The sequence below is a fragment of the Salvelinus sp. IW2-2015 genome, unplaced genomic scaffold, assembly GCF_002910315.2.
Source record: "Salvelinus sp. IW2-2015 unplaced genomic scaffold, ASM291031v2 Un_scaffold16518, whole genome shotgun sequence".
Lineage (NCBI taxonomy): Eukaryota > Metazoa > Chordata > Actinopteri > Salmoniformes > Salmonidae > Salvelinus > Salvelinus sp. IW2-2015.
Genome location: NW_019957624.1, coordinates 17,884 through 30,769, shown reverse-complemented (window position 1 = coordinate 30,769; position 12,886 = coordinate 17,884). Strand labels below are relative to the sequence as shown.

The window sequence follows — 12,886 nt, the reverse complement described above, 5'->3', positions numbered from 1 at the left end:
CCCTCCCTCACTCACGCTCTCTCTCACTCGCTCTTAACTAATTGCACAGCAATCAGGTATATATCCCTACACTTTACTCACTACCCTCATGCCTTTTGCCCCACTCATAAACTGAATGACGCAAGCGATTAAATTATTTCATGTCCATTATAGTACCTCAATCAGATTGCATGTATTCTCTAACAGCTACAGTGGCTTGTAAAATAATTCACCCCCTTGGCATTTTTCATATTTTGTTGCATAACAACCTGGAATTAAAATAGATTTTTGGGGGTTTGTATCATTTGATTTAAACAACATGCCTACTGTACCACTTTGAAGATGCTAAATATTTTTCTTTGTGGAACAAACAAGACATAAGAATAAAAAACAGAAAACTTGAGTGTGCATAACTATTCACCCCCCCAAGTCAATACTTTGTAGAGCCACCTTTTGCAGCAATTACAGCTGCAAATCTCTTGGGGTATGTCTCTATAAGCTTGGCACATCTAGCCACTGTGATTTTTGCCCATTCTTCAAGACAAAACTGCTCCATCTCCTTCAAGTTGGATGGGTTCCGCTGGTGTACAGAAATATTTAAGTTATACCACAGATTCTCAATTGGATTGAGGTCTGGGCTTTGACTAGGCATTTCCAAGACATTTAAATGTTTCCCCTTAAACTCTCGAGTGTTGCTTTAGCTGTATGCTTAGGGTCATTGTCCTGCTGGAAGGTGAACCTCCGTCCAAGTCTCAAATCTCTGGAAGACTGAAACAGGTTTCTCTCAAGAATTTCCCTGTATTTAGCGCCATCCATCATTCCATCAATTCTGACCAGTTTTCCAGTCCCTGCCGATGAAAAACATGGTGGGATGGTATTCTCGGCGTGATGAGACGTATTGGGTTTGCGCCAGACATAGCGCTTTCCTCGATGGCCAAAAAGGTAAATTGTCTTATCTGACCAGGGTACCTTCTTCCACATGTTTGGGGAATCTCCCAGATGCCTTTTGGCAAACAGCTTATTTTTTTCTTAAACAATGGATTTTTTTTCTGGCCACTCTTCCGTAAAGCCCAGCTCTGTGGAGTGTACGGCTTAAAGTGGTTCTATGGACAGATACTCCAATCTCGGCTGTGGAGCTTTACAGCTCCTTCAGGGTTATCTTTGTTATCTTTGTTGCCTCTCTGATTAATGCCCTCCTTGCCTGGTCTGTGAGTTTGGGTGAGCGGCCCTCTCTTGGCAGGTTTGTTGTGGTGCCATATACTTTTCATTTTTTAATAATGTATTTAATGGTGCTCCGTGGGATGTTTAAAGTTTCGGATATATTTTTAGAACCTAACCCTGATCTGTTCTTCTCCACAACTTTGTCCCTGACCTGTTTGGAGAGCTCCTTGGTCTTCATGGTGCCGCTTGCTTGGTGCTGCCCCTTGCTTAGTGGTGTTGCAGACTCTGGGGCCTTTCAGAACAGATATTGAGATCATGTGACACTTAGATTGCACACAGGTGGACTTTATTTAACTAATCATGTGACTTCTGAAGGTAATTGGTTGCACCAAATCTTATTTAGGGGCTTCACAGCAAGGGGGTTGAATACATATGCATGCACCACTTTTCATTTTTTTTTTTGTAAAATGTTTTGAAACAAGTACTTTTTTTCATTTAACTTCACCAATTTAGACTATTTTGTGTATGTCCATTACATGAAATCCAAATAAAAATCAATTTAAATTACAGATTGTAATGCAACAAAATTGGAAAAACACCAAGGGGGTGAATACTTTTGCAAGGCACTGTATTTAGTGCAGTGAAACTATGTGACTGGTAGTAGGAGTAGGGAGATAACTATGTGACTGGTAGTAGGAGTAGGGAGATAACTATGTGACTGGTAGTAGGAGTAGGGAGAAAGCTATGTGACTGGTAGTAGGAGTAGGGAGATAACTATGTGACTGGTAGTAGGAGTAGGGAGATAACTATGTGACTGGTAGTAGGAGTAGGGAGATANCTGGTAGTAGGAGTAGGGAGATAACTATGTGACTGGTAGTAGGAGTAGGGAGATAACTATGTGACTGGTAGTAGGAGTAGGGAGATAACTATGTGTTGTCTGTACAGAAGGATGTGATCAGTGGCTTCTATAGAGGGAAGTTAATGGGAGTCAATGGGTATTCCCTAGTTTCACTTAGAGAGTCTGATTAATCAATGGAAGATAATCAATGGAAGTTATCAGTGGTGTTTTTCTCTGTGCTCTGCCTCCCTGGAGATTAGATGTGATCATGGTAGAGGCTGTCGTATTGCTTGACTATTGATTTGATTAGGCAGACTATGTAGGCCACAGCATACTGGCGACACACACTAACACACGCATGCCCACACACCCTCTTAATGACATCGTCTCAACCCTGTCAAACTTGCCAATATGCCTCAGGAAAAGAGAGAGAATGGAGAGGGAAGGGAATATCTATCTCTCCTCTATCTCTCCATCCCTGTGATAAGTGAGGGAAAGAAGGACAGATTAAATAAGAAGCGATAAGGTGAGAAGTCTTTGCCAAGGCCCCACCCACTTTCTTAAAAAAGTACCAATCAAATGGCAGGGAACTTAGTTTACCTTCTACACTCCAGACGGTGGAAGAACTGAATGTGACAGAGGAATATGAAAAAGAGAGAGGAAGAGAAGGGTAGGGAGACCGAGGCAGACAAGAAGTGGTAAAGGAATAGAAATAGTGTTAGGAAAATACATTGGAACAAATTAAAGGGAGACAGAGAAAAGGGAGGCAGAGGAAAAGAGTTAGAGAGAGAAAGAGGGAGAGAGAAGGACAGTGACAGAGGGATAGAAAGTGAGGGTTGAAGTATCCGTCTGTGTGAGTGAGTAACTCCTTGTTGGACATGGATGTAGCCAACTACAGTGAGGGACTGGACCCAACGTACAGCACCCTGGGCTTCGAACACGCTGACATCCTCTATGGTGGGGGAGGTGAGTGGACTTGACACACACACACACACACACATGGTCTACTACAATGACAGGTTAACAGGTGCTAGCATCATATCTATGTGGTCATTTTGTGTCTTCTGAAATGTAAGGTCAGATATGCTTCATCCTGATCCCTCTACCAGCAGTCAATAAATGATTAGTAGAAATACAATATCTGAATTCTGACTTCAGTAAAAAGCCTAAAGTCAACTTGACCTTTTTCCTTGTAAGCTTGAATATAGACATTCAAATGTGATATTGTACATTTAGTCCAGTAGATAAGCTCCCAAAAAATACCATATTGTTCAATTTGGTATATAAGCGTAAACATTTGCACACCTGTATAATTTGTCTAGCTGAACAAAACCTGATATAGTGCCATTTCAGCAAAGGCCTTAAAGGTCAATGGGGATAATGCGTTTTGGGTCATGGCTTCCCTTGTGTTGGGTCTACATGGCCCCAAAATAGCTCAATATGTTTTGTATTGGTTTTAGAGGAGCAAATTTGATCAACAACAAAAACCATATAGTCTTTGTTTTTACCTTGATGAGCACAACAATGACGAAAAACCATCAACAGAAATCGCAGTAAATTTTTTATATTTTCACTTTAAAAGTATCTTTTTACACAAGTTAAATACAGTGATTTGGGGCGTCTCCCACATGCCTTTTGGCAAACACCATGTTGCTTATGTTTTTCTTTAAGTGATGGCTTTTTCTGGCCACTCTTCCGTAAAACCCAGCTCTGTGGAGTGTACGGCTTAATGTGGTCCTATGGACAGATACTCCAATCTCCACTGGTGCCCCTTGCTTAGTGGTGTTGCAGACTCTAGGGCCTTTCAGAACAGGTGTACATTTGAAGTCAGAAGTTTACATAGTCTTAGGTTGGAGTCATTAATTAAAACTCGATTTCAATCACTCCACAAATTTCTTGTTAAAAAACTATAGTTTTGGCAAGTCGGTTAGGACATCTACTTTGTGCACGACACAACTAATTTTTCCAACAATTGTTTACAGACAGATTATTTCACTTATAATTCACTGTATCACAATTCCAGTGGGTCAGAAGTTAGCATACTGTGGACTGTGCTTTTAAACAGCTTGGAATGTTCCAGAAAATTATGTTATGGCTTCAGAAGCTTCTGATAGGCTAATTGACATCATTTGAGTCAATTGGAGGTGTACTTAGTGCCTCTTTGTTTGACATCATGGGAAAATCAAAAGAAATCAGCCAAAAAATATTGTAGACCCTCACAAGTCTGGTTCATCCTTGGAAGCAATTTCTAAACGCCTGAAGGTACCACGTTCATCTGTACTAACAATAGTACACAAGTATAAACACCATGGGACCACGTAGCCATCATACTGCTCAGGAAGGAGATGTGTTCTGTCTCCTAGATATGAACGTACTTTGGTGCGAAAAGTGCCAATCAATCCCAGAACAACAGCAAAGGACCTTGTGAAGATGCTGGAGGAAACAGGTACAAAAGTATCTATATCCATAGTAAAACGAGTCCTATATTGACATAACCTGAAAGGCCACTCAGCAAGGAAGAAGCCACTGCTCCAAAACCGCCCCAAAAAAGCCAGACTACGGTTTGCAACTGCACATAGGGACAAAGACTGTACTATTTGGAGAAATGTCCTCTGATCTGATGAAACAAAAATGGAACTGTTTGGCCATAATGACCATCGTTAGGTTTGGAGGAAAACGGGGGAGGCTTGCAAGCCGAAGAACACCATCCCAACTGTGAAGCACGGGGGTGGCAGCATCATGTTGTGGGGGTGCTTTGCTGCAGGAGGGACTGGTGCACTTCACAAAATAGATCAGCATCATGATGAGGAAAATTATGTGCATATTGTTGAAGCAACATTTTAAAACATCAGTCAGGAAGTTAAAGCTTGGTCGCAAATGGTTCTTCCAAATGGACAATGACCCCAATCATACTTCCAAAGTTGTGGCAAAATGGCTTAAGGACAACAAATTCAAGGTATTGGAGTGGCCATCACAATGCCCTGACCTCAATCCTATCGAAAATTTGTGGGAAGAACTGAAAAAGTGTTTGCGATCAAGGAGGCCTACAAACCTGACTCAGTTACACCAGCTTTGTCAGGAGGAATGGGCCAGAATTCACCCAAGTTATTGTGGGAAGCTTGTGGAAGGCTACCCAAAACATTTGAACCAGGCTAAACAATTTAATGGCAATGCTACCAAATACTAATTGAGTGTATGTAAACCTCTGACCCATTGGGAATGTGATGAAATAAATAAAAGCTGAATTAGATCATTCTCTCTACTATTATTCTGACATTTCACAATAAAGTGGTGATCCTAACTGACCTAAGACAGGGAATTATTACTAGGATTAAATGTCAGGAATTGTGAAAAACTGAGTTTAAATGTATTTGGCTAAGGTATATGTAAACTTCCAAATTAAACTGTATCTCTAGCCATGAAATGCTTTGAAAGACTGGTCATGGCTCACGTCAACACCATCATCTCAGACACCCTGTATCCACTCAAATTCACATACGACCACAACAGATCCATGCAATTTCTATTACACTCCACACTGCCCTTTACCACCTGGACAAGAGGAACACCTATATGAGAATACTGTTAATTGACTACAGCTCATTGTTCCTCCAAGCTCATCACTAAGTTCAGCACCCTGGGACTAAACACTTACCTCCACAACTAGATTCTGGAATTACTGATGGGCCACCCCTAGGGTGGTGAGGGTATGCAACAACACATCTGCCACGCTGACCCTCAACACAGATGCCCCTCAGGGGTGCATGTTTAGTCCCTTCCTGTACTCCCTGTTCTTCCACGACAGCATGACAGCGCATAACTCCAACACCATCATTAAGTTTGCTGACGGCACAACAGTGGTAGGCCTCGTACTGGACGAAGATTTTTGCCGGACAAAGCCCAAATCCCCGTCATTCGCATGAACAAGAGACTAAGATATTGGGAACGTAGGTCGGGGTGCCTTGTAAGGATCCGACGGCGAGTGGGTAATCCGCCTCTACCATCAGTCCTATTAGTCAACATGCTATCATTGGATAATACACTTAATGAGCTCTGATCAAGACTATCCAACCAACGGGACATAAAAATTAGAATATCTTATGTTTCACCGAGTCGTGGCTGAACGACGACATGGATAACATACAGCTGGCTGGGTTATCCGTACAGCGGCAAGATAGAACAGCTGTAAGACAAGGGGTGGCGGTCTGTGTTTATTTGTCAATAACAGCTGGTGCAAGAAATTTAATATTAAGGAAGCCTCGAGGTTTTGCTCGCCTGATGGAGATTATCTCATGATAAGCTGTAGACCACACTATTTACCAAGATAGTTTTCATCTATATGTTTCCGTAGCTGTCTATTTATCACAACAAACCAATGCTGACACTAAGACCGCACTCAAAGAGTTTATGAGGCCATAAGCAAAGAACAAAATGCTCATCCAGAGGCGGCACTCCTAGTGACCGAGGACTTTAATGCAAGGAAACTTAAATCCGTTTTACCTCATTTCTAGCAGCATGTTACATGTGCAACCAGAGGGAAAATAACTCTAGACCACCTTTAATACACACACAGAGGCGCATACAAAGCTCTCCCTCGCCCTCCATTTGGCAAATCTGACCATAACTCTATCCTCCTCATTCCTGATTACAAGCAAAACTAAAGCAAGGATTACAAGTGACTCGCTCAATACGGAAGTGGTCAGATGATGCAGATGCTAAGCTACAGGACTGCCGATGACACAACAGTGTTAGGCCTGATCACCTACAACAATGAGACAGCCTATAGGGAGGAGGTCAGAGAGCTGGCGGTGTGGTGCAAGGATAACAACCTCTCCCGCAACGTGATCAAGACAAAGGAGATGATCATGGACTACAGGAAAAGGAGGGCTGAGCACGCCCATTCTCATCGACCGGGCTGAAGTAGAGCAGGTTGAGAGCTTCATGTTCCTTCGTGTCCACATCATCAATAAACTATCATGGTCCAAACACACCAAGACAGTCGTGAATAGGACAAGATTTGTCATGAGTCCTCAGATCCTCAAAAAGTTCTACAGCTGCACCATTGAGAGGATCCTGACTGGTTGCATCACCACCTGGTATGGCAACTGCTCGGCCTCTTGACCTTATGGCACTATAGAGGGTAGTGCGTACAGCCCAGTACATCCCGGGGGCCAAGCTTCCTGCCATCCAGGACTTCTATACCAGTGTCATGACTTTGGCACCAGGCGGTGCTTATAAATTGTCTAAGACTCCAGCCACCCTAGTCATAGACTGTTCTCTCTGCTACCGCACGGCAAGCGGTACCAGAGTGTCAAGTCCAAAAGGCTTCTTAACAGCTTCTACCCCAAGCCATAAGACTCCTGAACAGCTAATCAAATGGCTACCCAGACTATTTGCATTGACCCTCCTCACTCCCATTTATACGCCGCTGCTACTCTCGGTTAATTATCTGTGTATCGTGACTTTACCTCTAACTACACGTACATATTACCTCAATTACCTCGTACCTATGCACATCGACTCGGTACTGGTACCTTGTGTAAATAGCCAACTTATAATTTCTCGTTGTGTATTTATTCCTAATGTTTAACAAAAGTTTTCATTATTTTTCTCTCTGCAATGTTGGGATGTAAGCATGAATTAAGTAAGCATTTGCACCTGTTGTTTAAGAAGCATGTGATAAATACAATTTGATTTGATTTTCTAGGGCGGCAGTTATCCAATATGGCCGCCAACCAGCTCCATGGCTGTATTTCCATAGATAATTGCTCTGTAATGCACACTGATGGCTTAAAATGTGATGTGGAGAAATGCGGTGTGGAGAACACAATCAAATTGCCAAAATATGCACACAATTATTTTTGCCATCAAGCTCCATGGGGCTAAATTAGAGCAGCTTCACCTGTCTGAATAACAGTGATGACTGTCATTTGTCATTCTGCTTATACACTCACAATCCCTAATGCACTTAAAAAAACAGTTGAATATTGTATTTATCCATTCGTTCATAATCCATGAATGATAAGAGGTCTGTTTCGATAGGTATCTGCAATGTGTCATAAAGACAGGTTTATTGTGGGTCTACAGTATGAAAAGAAGTTGGGACATCCACTGATGTCATCTCAACACGACTGATAAAAGGAATATTAAAGGGAAGTTGGTCAAACATTTACTTTATTCTCTTTGGCATTGTCAAGATGTATTCTTCCACCTTGGACATGGTTGGTGTATGCAGGAATATGTCTGGTGTGAGTAGAGACATGAATGCACAGATTACTTTAGATTAGATATATTCCTGTGTTTGTTATATTTGTTGTTATGTGATCTGATGGTTTTAGTCTTGAGACCACTTCAGACCACATGTGGCCTGGGTCTTTGTCTCATTATACTGGCTCTTGTTCTCAGTCTGGGTCTGCAGGGGTTGTGACTTGGCCTGGTTCTAGAGTTTTGAGGCACCTTCTCTTGACTTGCTATCTCATATATGCATAGCCACTTTAACCATATCTACATGTACATACTACCTCAATCAGCCTGACTAACCGATGTCTGTATGTAGCCTCGCTACTTTTTATAGCCTCGCTACTGTATATAGCCTGTCTTTTTACTGTTGTTTTATTTCTTAACCTACCTATTGTTCACCTAAAACCTTTTTTGCACTATCGGTTAGAGCCTGTAAGTAAGCATTTCACTGTAAGGTCTACAACTTTTCTATTCAGAGCATGTGACAAATACACTTTGATTTGATGCCATGTAGTTACAAAAATCCTAGATAACATGGTTTTGGAGTGTGGTTTATAATTATTGCTGTCTTTCACATTTATCTCAGATTTTGTATTAACTTTTATTTATTTAGGGTAGCCCAATTGAGACCAGAGTGTCATTCCCAATAGTGCCCTGAGTACAAACATTTTCACACAAACAGGAAGAAAAATGTACATTACAAATAAAACAAGAAGAATAAAGAAATAACCACTAGGCACAACAACACCACAATTTCAACAAATAAACCAGATGAAAGCACCCAAAGCTGTCCTAATCAAACTAGTTCCCACTGTCCCCCATACTGTAATAGGCAGATAGCAGTCAGCTACCACAAAGCTATAGAGTCCCTGTCCTTCTCTTCCTCTGTCAAGACGCCTTGATTTCCCATGCACAAAACGAATGACTGATTTCCCTATTTGAACTGAAGAGGTTTTTCTGATGCCAGAAGGATGTGTGTGTGTGCGCTCGTGCGTGCGTGCGTGAAAACTTTACTGTGACCATAAAGTGTGCATTAGCTCCCCTCCACTAACACCTAGACTTAAGCTCAGCAGGCTAACCTAGTCTTTGGGTAATGTGTGTGTTCTAGACAGTATGCCAGCGGAGCCGGGCCTGTCCCAGGCAGATGTAGTGAACGGTAACTGTGCTATCTGTGGAGACAAAGCTACAGGGAAACACTATGGAGCCTTCAGCTGTGACGGATGTAAAGGTTTCTTCAGACGCTCCATACGCAAGAACCACATCTACTCCTGCAGGTAGGTGTGTGTGTGTGTGTTCAGCCTACAGCTGCATCCACCAGAGCTCATGTCTATAATAACAATAGACATAATATGAGATGTTAACGTCACAGTAATCCTTACGCTGCTGCAAGTAGAGAAGTCACTAGTTGGTAATGCTGGAATGAACAGAACTACAAGGAAGGCCCATAGAGTTCAGATATTGACAGGGATCCTGTATGTGTATCTGTCTGTGCGTCTCCAGGTTTAACCGTCAGTGTGTGGTCGACAAGGACAAGAGGAACCAGTGTCGGTTCTGCAGGCTCCACCAGTGTTTCAGAGCTGGCATGAAGAAAGAAGGTTGGCCACATCAAACCAGTACTACTGAATATCAATACAATACCATCAATGTACAGACTTTTATTCGTGCCCAGCACTAACTCTGTACTCGCAAATTCAACTTATTACATGAGGAAAAGTGAAGCAGTCAGTGTGTGGAGGTAATCAGGGCTGGGAGGCTGAAACTATGGATGTTGGGTGGCTTGGAGGCTGAAACTATGGATCCTGGGAGGCTGAAACTATGGATACTGGGTGGCTGAAACTATGGATACTGGGTGGCTTGGAGGCTGAAACTATTGATGCTGGGTGGCTGGGAAGCTGAATATTTGGATGCTGGGTTGCTGGGAGGCTGAAACTATGGAAACAGAGTGGCTGGGAGGCTGAAAGTTTGGATTCTGGTGGGCTGAAACTATGGAAACAGGATGTGGAGTGAGCTGGGAGGCTGACAGTTTGGATTCTGGTGGCTGAAACTATGGAGGATGAGTGGCTGGGAGGCTGAACTATGGATACTGGGTGGATGAGAGGCTGAAACTATGGATATTGGGAGGATGAAACTATGCATACTGGGTGGCTGGGAGGCTTAAACTATGGATGCTGGGTGGATGAGAGGCTGAACTAGGATACTGGTGGCTGGGATGCTTAAACTATGATCTGTGTGGCTGGGAGGCTGAAACGAGATACTGGGTGGTGAGAGGCTGAACTATGGATTTGGGGGATGAAACTATGTCATCTTGGGTGGCTGGGAGGCTTAAACTATGGTGCTGGTGGCTGAAAATGTTTGGATTCGGATGGTGGAGCTAGAAACTCTTGGATACAAGGTGGCTGGAGGCTGAAACTATGGATTGCTGGGGGTGTCCTGGGGGTTGAAATGATGGTTCTGGGGTGCTAGAGGACTGAAATATGGATATCTGGGTTGATTAGAGGTTGAAACTATGGATGCTTGGGCCATGAGAGAGCTGAAAGTATGGATTCTGGTTGGCTGAAACTATTGATGTTTGGGCTGCTGGGGAGACTGAAACTATGGATACTGGGTGTCTGGGAGTGACACTAGACTTACTATGGATACTTGGTCGAATGGTCGGTTGAAACTATGGATCCTGGGTTGCTGAGTTTGAAACTATAGATGCTTGGTGACTGGGAGGCTAAAACTATGGATGCTGGGTGACTGGGAGGCTGAAAATATGGATTCTGGTGTGGAAAACTATGGATGTTGAGTGGCTTGGAGGCTGGAATGATGGAAACTGGGAGGCTGAAACCATGTATACTGGGTGGCTGGGAGGCTTAAACTATGTGCTGGTGGCTGAAACCATGTATACTGGGTGGCTGGAGGCTGAAACTATGTATACTGGGTGGCTGGGAGGCTGAAACTATGTATACTGGGTGGCTGGGAGGCTGAACTATGGATACTGGGTGGCTGGGAGGCTGAACTATGTATACTGGGTGGCTGGGAGGCTTAAACTATGGATGCTGGGTGGCTGAAAAAATGGATTCTGGGTGACTGGGAGCTGAAACTTTGGATACAAGGTGGTTGGGAGGCTGAAACGATGGATACTGTGAGGCTGAAACTTTGGATACAAGGTGGTTGGGAGGCTGAAACGATGGATACTGTGAGGCTGAAACTTTGGATACAGGGTGGCTGGGAGGCTGAAACTGTGAATTATTTGATGCTGGGAGACTGAAACTGTGGATGCTTGGTGTCTGAGAAGCTGACATTTTGGATACTGGGTGGATTTGAGGCTGAAACTATGAATGCTGCGTGACTGGGAGGCTGAAACTATGGACACTGGGAGAGTGGGAGGCTGGAACTGTGAATGCTGGGTGGCTGGGAGGCTGAAACTATGTCTGCTGGGTAGCTGGGATGTTGAAATGAAGGAACCTGGGTGGCTGGGAGGCTACTGGGTGGTGGATGTTGAAACTATGGATGCTTTGGTGGCTGGTAAACTGATACGATGGATATTGGGTGGCTGGGATTTTGAAACTTTGGAAGCTGGGAGGCTGAAACTATGGAAACTGGGTGGCTGGGAGGCTGAGACTATGTATACTGGGTGGCTGGGATGTTGAAACTATGGATGCTGGGTGACTGGGAGGCTGAAACTGTGGATACTGGGTGGCTGGGAGGCTGAAATATGGATTCTGGGTGGCTGAAACTATGGATGGTGTGTGGCTGGGATGCTGAAACGATGGGATACTGGGTGGATGTGAGGCTGAAATTATGGAGACGGGTGGCTGGGAGGTTGAAACTATGGATGCTGCTTGGTTGGGAGTCTTAAACTAACTCTTGGAGGCTCAGTGGCTGAAACTATAGATACTGTGTGGCTGGGAGATAGAAACTAACTCTAGGAGGCTGTGAGGCTGAAAGTAACTCTGGGAGGCTGGGAGGCTGAAACTATGGATGCTGGGTGGCTGGGAGGCTGAAACTATAGATACTGTGTGGCTGGGAGATAGAAAATAACTCTAGGAGGCTGTGAGGCTGAAACTATGGATGCTGGGTGGCTGGGAGGCTGAAGCTAGCCCTGGGAGTCTATAACTAACTCTGCTATAAACCAGAAGTAATTATTCAGAGAACGCTGTGTTTATGAGGTGTATCAGAGAAGGATTGTGTGTGTGTGTGTGTGTGTGTGTGTGTGTGTGTGTGTGTGTGTGTGTGTGTGTGTGTGTGTTTATGGGCCCTATAACCTTGGGATAGAGTTTAATGACATCCAAATCATGTGCCTTTCAGACATGTTGTTCAAGGCTGCTATTGGTTAACGTTTGACTTCACCTCTCTACACAGCTCTTTTTCTATGATGGTATCAGCAAATTCAGGGGGACTTGAATCTATCCAGATCCATGCGGTTGTTAGTCTTCCACCCTAGCTGTGGGAAATGTTAACACAGTAATATCATAGTGATATATCTCATCTGATGTGTGTGTGTGTATTTCAGCGGTTCAGAATGAGAGAGATCGTATCAGCTCCAGAAGAAGCATTCAGGACAATCAGGATCTCCTACCTATCACTGTTCTTGCCCAGGCGGAGTCCCTGTCTCAACATGTAACACATACACGTCCACGCACACACGCACACACACACACACACACACACACACACACACAC

The 12,886-nt window shown here is 43.7% G+C and overlaps 1 protein-coding gene across 2 annotated transcripts in view; it reads left to right on the top strand.

The window, feature by feature from the left end:
- The window catches only part of LOC112080813 (hepatocyte nuclear factor 4-gamma), a 30,422-nt gene that overhangs the window by 14,469 nt on the left and 3,067 nt on the right, over positions 1-12,886 (top strand). Inside the window, exons 1-4 of one of the 2 annotated variants that reach the window (XM_024146732.2) lie at positions 2,166-2,944; positions 9,327-9,492; positions 9,719-9,813; positions 12,717-12,823. In XM_024146732.2, the coding sequence (XP_024002500.1) occupies positions 2,857-2,944; positions 9,327-9,492; positions 9,719-9,813; positions 12,717-12,823 (456 nt within the window). In that variant the 5' untranslated portion in view covers positions 2,166-2,856. Of the gene's footprint in view, positions 1-2,165; positions 2,945-9,326; positions 9,493-9,718; positions 9,814-12,716; positions 12,824-12,886 lie in introns of those variants that run through there. The other variant, XM_024146733.2, reaches the window with a different exon arrangement.